This window comes from Lactuca virosa, chromosome 5 (genome assembly GCF_052849685.1).
Source record: "Lactuca virosa cultivar CGN04683 chromosome 5, Lactuca_virosa_CGN04683_v6, whole genome shotgun sequence".
NCBI lineage: Eukaryota > Viridiplantae > Streptophyta > Magnoliopsida > Asterales > Asteraceae > Lactuca > Lactuca virosa.
In genome coordinates this window covers 29,885,164-29,892,536 of record NC_136430.1, presented here as the reverse complement: position 1 = coordinate 29,892,536, position 7,373 = coordinate 29,885,164, and the positions used below count along the sequence as shown (strand labels likewise).

Here is a 7,373-nt window from a genome sequence, read left to right as displayed (position 1 = left end):
GGTGGAGCTCAACGGATGGTGGTGGTGTAGGATCATCAGGTTAAAAAAGGAGATGCGAGGGTGAATGTGGGGGGATGATGGTGGTTGACGGCAAATGGTGGTGGCAAACGACGTTGGGGTGGGGTTTAATTTCTGGGTTTGAGCACTCCTTACATTGATCTGGGCATTGAGTATGATTTTCTAGGCACTTGGTTTAGATCTGGGCACGAAGGGGAGTTGTTAACGGTGGGGATGGTGTGGTGGTCACTGGTGAACTTTTATCGGGTTAATGAATGATATATGGGGTAAGGGTGAGAAAAATAGAGGTGGGTGGCAGGGGATGATGATGGTTGGCAGCCATTAAGGGTGATATGTTTCTTGAGTGTGTGTATGTGTGTTTTGTAGAGAGAGAGAGAGCTAGAGAGAAGGAAAGAGAAATCGGTGGGTAGACCCTTTTTATTTTTTATTTTTGTTTTAAGTTTAAAAATATAAATTAAATTAATTTATGTATTTCAACAATTAAAGGAAATGAAAGATATAAATTATAAGGACATAATCGTCTTTTTAAGTGTATAAGGACAAAAACCAATAAAAATATTCAATTTTGGACCATTTGTGCACCATCAAAACTTTTTGGACCAAAACCATAAAATTTTGTCAACCACATCGACCATTTTTGCAATTTTATCTAAACTTAAACATTTAGTTTTAGTAATGGACCATTATAATATTCATAAATTCCCCAACATTCGTTAATTGATTTAACTTCAAACTCTCATCTAAAAATAAATTGACCGAGATATTTTTGGAATAAAACCAAAAGTGGTCAGTGTGTTTGTCAAGCATCTCAAAATAGTCTAAGTATCAAAATCATCAACTCTTTTGCTTTGAATTCTCGCGGTGCTTCTCAAATCAATTCTTAAAATTAATTACTTTTTAAAGTCTTACCTTATTCAATAACAAATTCAATTTTAAAGATACTTTACAATTTTCTCCCTCACACTCAAAACCCAAAACCCTCGTAGAGCATTCTGGATTAATTTATGCAATTATATATGTTGCCTTTTCAATTCTTCACTGTCCTTTGAAATACAACAATTTCAAGGGATTAAGGGCGGCACGATCAGTTTGCCATACTTCAATTGATGAATTAGATGAAGATACAGTTAGAATTTCATTGTCCTTCGAAATACAACCATTTCAATGCTAGCACAATCAGACTGTCATTCTTCAACTGATGAACTATTTGGGATATAGTTAGATGAAGGATATAGTTAAAATATCTTAGCCATACATAATTGTCAAATAGAGTAACATTTTTTATTGGTCGTGTTCGAAATACGATTGAACTATTTGGGTTTCTCCACATGATTTTTTAGAACAGGTTATTGATCCATTGAAAATGTAGGTCTATGATTGTTAGAATTTTTAATTATTATCAGTAAACAAAATGCAATAATATGTATAAAACAAACAATCAAATTAACTGTAAGTAATAAAAATATAAAATTATGAACAAATTGAGACACAAAGTTGTTCAACTTAGACCAATAACATTAACGTTCGATGTTATTGGAGAAATAAGTATACCGAGAAAAATACAAATTGAAATAAATTAAACAAATAAATTATTAACCCGTAAATTTTATGGAAACATGAGAAAAAAAAAACTATACCCAACCGGCGTAACTCTTGTCGGTTCGTATGTATATATACCAACCGATGCACCGTAAAAGGGTATTCGATTAACTAATTCTTTACATCATTTTAACAAATTTTAACCATTTAAACAAATTGTATTTAGTGTTTTCTTTAGAAATTCTCCTTGTGAAAGTCAAATTTGGTTGTAGTCTTGTGGGAGAAATCTGCAGCAAGTTGTTTCAACTCTTTGACCGGTGCTGGTGCGCCACAATAGAACACCCCTGTAATTTTCAAACCCAATGTCAGAAAAAAGAAATTCCAATTTAGAATAAGTCAAATATATGTTCTAATTGACTAACATATATAATTTTTTTTTTTTTTTTTTTTTTTTAAAGATTCGGGAGGAATAAAGATTAAAGTGAAACTCACCGATCCGTTGACCACTGTGAGTAACAGCAATACGCTTGAAAACGCTCCGCCAATTCGGCTTCGCGAAATGAGACTTGACCCGAGTACCCGACACCACATCCACACCGTTCTTGGCATGATTAAGCGATTGAAGCATAGTGATTAGAGCTGATCGAGCATCGCCTTCTTCATAAACACTGGTACAGTAATTATGCATCTCTATCACACCATTTTGATCCGTTTCCGCAACCTCGTTCATGACCCCTTTAAACCAATCAAACGAACCCTGTTCCCTTGTGACCCAGTAGAAGTAAGCTCTTGTTGTATTGAAATTGGATGAGTTTTTCTTCGACATCGGCGATGCTGGCGGCAATGGGCTATTGCCGCCGTTTTCCAAGGCTTCGTCTTCCTCCTTTTTGGTTTTCATGTTATTCACGATGTCTTTGACGATACTGATCATCGGGGTTGCTCCGATTCCTAACCCCACTAGCAACACCACGTCGTATTTCTTGTAGTCTTGTGCCGGAGCTCCGTATGGTCCGTCAATTAGGACTTTTGGGAAACTGTCAAAGGTCAATTTAATCAATCAAATGTTGTCGATTTTCGTGTTTTGAGAACAGGGAGATATAACTTATAACTTATAACCAGTAGCAAAAACAAAGGACTTACTTTGGGTTGTTTTGGAAATCCGCTCTTAGTAGTCCGCTTTTGCCATTAACTGGTGGTTGACATACTTGAGAGAAGACGGTTTTTAGTTGCCTGGTCCAGTCACCGAGTGTTCGGATATGCACACTTAGGTAGTCATCCCCAGGTGCAGAAGTTATGGAAAATGGGTGCCTGATCAACCATCGTTATGTTAGTTTATACTTTATACAACATTTTATAGCAAAAAGATCATCTTTTTTGATCCACAAGACTCACCATTCGAATGGAGAAACGGCAGCACAGTTCACAAACATGTACTGCCCGCTTTTGTATTTGAACCCTTGAGGCTTCGACATATGAAGGGCCAACACGTTTCCGGGGTAAACAGCCACCTTCAAAATACAAGAAAAATCGGTAAAACACCATGAATTGTATAAAAATGCAATGAAACTTATGATATCCGACGGATTAAGCCCGTTTTGTGATCATTACCTTCAACATCTTGACTGGTTTGACGCTAGATCTTAAAGCCCTTGTCAATCTCTCACCCATATAAAGCAAGATTGGAACAGCCAAGTACATCCAAGTCTGTCATTACCAAAAAAACACATAAAAACTTAATATTACATAAATGACAACGACAAAACAGATTACAGATTGTACTGCGTTTGAGATGCACTAAACTAAGAAAAATATGACAAAAATTTTAATTTTCTCTCCCCACCCAGAAAGATGAGAGATGAGTCACTGTCTGTGAAAGACGTGAATGTCGTCCAAAATAGTCAGAGAAACACATGTAACAAATGCAAGTTTAAAGTTGTACTCACCGTTTTCTTGTACCATTCTTTCGTGAGGTAAATTTTGATTCCATGAACAATGAGCATTGTGTAGACGATAACAAATAGGTGATGGGAGTACCAAAAGGCATTAAAACCGGTGAGTTTCTTTAAAGGCTTGGGTAGGTTGAGCCTACCACGCCTTAGCCACGGGGTTGCTAACATAAATGCAATCGCCATTAGAACCACCATGATGATCCCGGTATACCCTGCTGCTTCCTTCACGAAATACCAATAGGTATCAGGTTGATCCCCAAAAAACCGTTGCATTGGCTCATACTCCTCTTCGGTTGCACTAAGAAGCCGTGGGAAATCACATGCTAAATGAGAAATCGCATGAAGCCCGACTCCAATCGTAATCCCCACCGCAATCACCTAGCAACATGCGTAAAAGTTTAGTACAATACATAGGCAAATCAACGGACTAGGACTAATACGTTGTGTTTTTATGTATCATGAAAATTGTTATGCTCACTTTGTGGAAATTGAGATTATCATCAAAAGGAACGACAACACCAAGCTTTGTCTTGTTTCGAAGCCATGTGATGGTGTTTCGACACACGGGCAACAAAATTAGAGCCATGTTTAGTTTGAGGGTCTCGGCCGCTCCTTTAGCCACACAAACACAATGCCCCATTACATCAAAAGCTGCTCGATTCTTGTACTGAATATACTTCCATGTAAACAACCCCGCCATTGCCCCGATCCATAGTGCAATCACCCAACATCTTTGCCAATTATCTTGTAAAAAGTACTTAAATCGATCGTATCCTCGTTGTAAGATGTTCCTATCGTTTGCATTCCGAAGCTTTTGGCTCAACATCATGCTTAGATTTTTGCTTTCGCCTCTCACGGATTGTGTTGGGGCTTGCAGCAAAAGGGTCTCCAAGCTTTCAATCTGGTTTCAAGAATATAAATTTGGATGTTAGTCGATAAAAAGAACCAAAATATAAACTAGATCTTAATGTTGTTGAAGTGAAACCATGATAGATGTGTACCATGATGTAACCGAGGTTGTCGGGGTCTAATTCTTCCATAATCAATGCGGCGTATTCATCAGCTTGTTTTTGAATGTTCGATAACTTGTTTGCGGATGCACTTAAGCTGATAATCTGTATTGCATGAAGACCAAATCACATGTTAATTTTGTTGTTTGTACAGAAAAAAAAAAAAAAGATTAATACGATGGCATCCTTCCTTATAACACAAGTCAAAGACTAAAGGAATTAATATATTGTTATATCTATTAGAAAATACATGTTACAACTATAAATGGCAATTTTCTAAACATCAATTGGCAAATTATTAATAGCAAATAATTGTTAGAGTTAGTATTTTAATACTTTTATTAGCAATCAAATATAACTAACTTACGTTAACGTACTATCACACAAACCAACTGAAATCAAAAGGGGTTCAGTTCATACCTCTCTAACTTCGGCTTCGTTGATCCGGCCATCTGCATCTTTGTCAACCCTGAATTTATGTTTTTGAATTAGTAAACGTATTCACATATCAATCCTTTGAATCAGTTAAGAATAATGATATGGAAAACACAATTGATTTTAATGCATGATTAATGAACAGATTATGGATAAATATTATAGGGAAATACTCACATATCAAAGAAAGTTTGAAGCCTTGAATCGAAACTTTGATCAGCAATTTGATCCCAGAACTCCTTCAACTGAGCTTTGTTAATCAAGTCGCCGGTGATATTTCGTCGCCGACTAAGTGCATCGAACAGTTCTCCAGCGAATTCTTTTGAATCTTTGTTCATCCCTGCAGGAATTTGGAAACAGATAGAATAAATAAAAGGGATTACAGAAAAAGGAATAATAAAAGATGAAGATCTGAATTATTAGTTACCAATGCATTCTCCGAAAAGTGCTCGGGGAAGTAAGCCGGTGGTGGTGGCGGTGAGCTCATCAAACCGCTTCTCCAAGGCGGCCCACGCCGCAGCTCCGTCGGTTTTGCTGATAAACTTCAACCCTTTAAGAGCATGAGTCGCGGCGGATTTGGTCCTGTCGTATCGCCCAGCTGTCGGTCGTTTTGATATCGATGTTAATTTTCTAAGCTCTTCCGACACTTGCCGGATTCTCGACGACGCATTTCGCACCACCGAAGCCCCCAAAGAAGACCTTTTCTCCAACCCTTTAGCCAATAAAGTCAGTTCAGGGTCCTCCACATCACCGGCAGTTTTCACGCTGTGAACCGCCACAGAATCGTCGCCGACATCCAAAGTAATCTCAACGTAATCGTCGTTATTTCTCGACTTCATACTTCCACCACCGCTGCTGCTACCGCTGTCGTCTGGAATATTAAATCTGGCGCTTTTACGGGTACCTCTTTTGTTCAACGGACCACTAAACGCCGTCCTGTCAGAGCCAACAATCTCCGTATCGCGGTTACTCTCCGGCAACCCATCTTTGCCGTCACCAGTACCCATTTTTTGCATTTGCATCAAATCCAAATCCCAGATCACAAATCCAAAAGATTAAACAATTGATCTGAACGATATCTAATCAAAGTAATGTCCCCGATTTGGATAAACTTTATTTTGAAGCTTGGAAAAGATTAAATAAATTAAAAAACGCAGACGATGAAAGGTGAAGGGAATTGTGGTATTTAAAGAACGGATCAATGGCGATGGCTTTTGGTTTGGAAGGTTTTGGAGCTATGCAGTTGTTTAAATGGGTCCAGAAATGACACCTTCTACGTCTTCTTGTTCAAGAAGGAAGAAGGCTCCGAGTTATCGCTAGAGTGTGTGTATGAGAATGAGTCAACGTTGACGACTAGGCTTTGTGTAATTAAAAATCTACACATTAAAACCTTACCAACCATAAAGGTTTTAAGGATTGCATTATACATGCATCTTATAGCTGTGTTTAGCAGGTGATTTTAAATATAAATTTACTTCGTTTTACTAATTAAATTACCTAAAGATTTGTACATAAACAGGTTGGAGGGAAATACAAATTAGTTAACGGCTTAAATAAGTAATTTACGTTGAATAGAAAAGACAGTTGGGTTGGATTGACCCTAAATGTTTTCTTTTTTTTATATTAATAATTTAACTTTTATTTAAAAAACTTCGAAGTATATTGCCCTAAATTTTACTTATCTATACATATAATGCAAAGAGTACTTTATGATTCTAGTATCTTCTTGTGAAGGAAAATTTTTATTAATGATAGGTATGGTAGTACAAGTAGTGTCTGTATATTTAATCGTCGTAATAAATATATATTTGTTTCTCATTTTGATTTTCTTATTTTAGGCCATAAAAATGCTTTCATGACCAATCAAAAAACACTCCAAATGAAGAAAGTCAACGAAGCATTGGATTTAATGTAAATAAACATGTTTTTTGTTAAATTGCGTTCACTCTGTTTATAATTTTCGTATTCATCGGTCAATAAATGGATTGGATAAAATAAAAACAAACAAAAAAATCAAGGGAACTAAACAAAACAAGTATGGTTTTGATTTAAAATTGGTTTAGTTGAAAATCACACCGTATATATAGGTTTGTTTTAATTTAAAAAAAAATAATACAAAACATAATGTTATTTGAAGTTTTAGATATTAAAAAAAATATAGTATCAAGTGAGTCTTCTTCACCGATTGAATACTTTGATTTCAATCAGAAATTATACATCAATAATAAAAAAATTAATGCATCTAAATGTTTTACGTAAATTAATAAAAATACATTATCTAAAATGGAACGAAATTAAAATGTACTAATATTATCCATGAAAATATAATTCATAAAGTCTTAAAACACGTTTTGATTTGGTATAGAGATTTTAAGTCCAAAAATAATAGAAAACTATTTATGCATGACTTGATCTTTCTCGA

The 7,373-nt window shown here is 36.0% G+C and overlaps 1 protein-coding gene across 1 annotated transcript; it reads right to left on the bottom strand.

Moving 5' to 3' along the window:
- Positions 1-1,584: 1,584 nt before the first annotated feature.
- On the bottom strand, positions 1,585-6,269 carry LOC145115448 (respiratory burst oxidase homolog protein C-like). Its single transcript, XM_079051747.1, has 11 exons — positions 5,379-6,269; positions 5,129-5,291; positions 4,937-4,985; positions 4,508-4,621; positions 3,985-4,407; positions 3,501-3,884; positions 3,166-3,261; positions 2,950-3,065; positions 2,698-2,865; positions 2,050-2,591; positions 1,585-1,901 (listed from the first exon to the last, which is right to left on the bottom strand). The coding sequence occupies exons 1-11, from the start codon at positions 5,971-5,973 to the stop codon at positions 1,792-1,794; spliced, it is 2,760 nt and encodes a 919-aa protein (XP_078907873.1). The 5' UTR covers positions 5,974-6,269; the 3' UTR covers positions 1,585-1,791.
- Between the last annotated feature and the right edge of the window lie 1,104 nt (positions 6,270-7,373).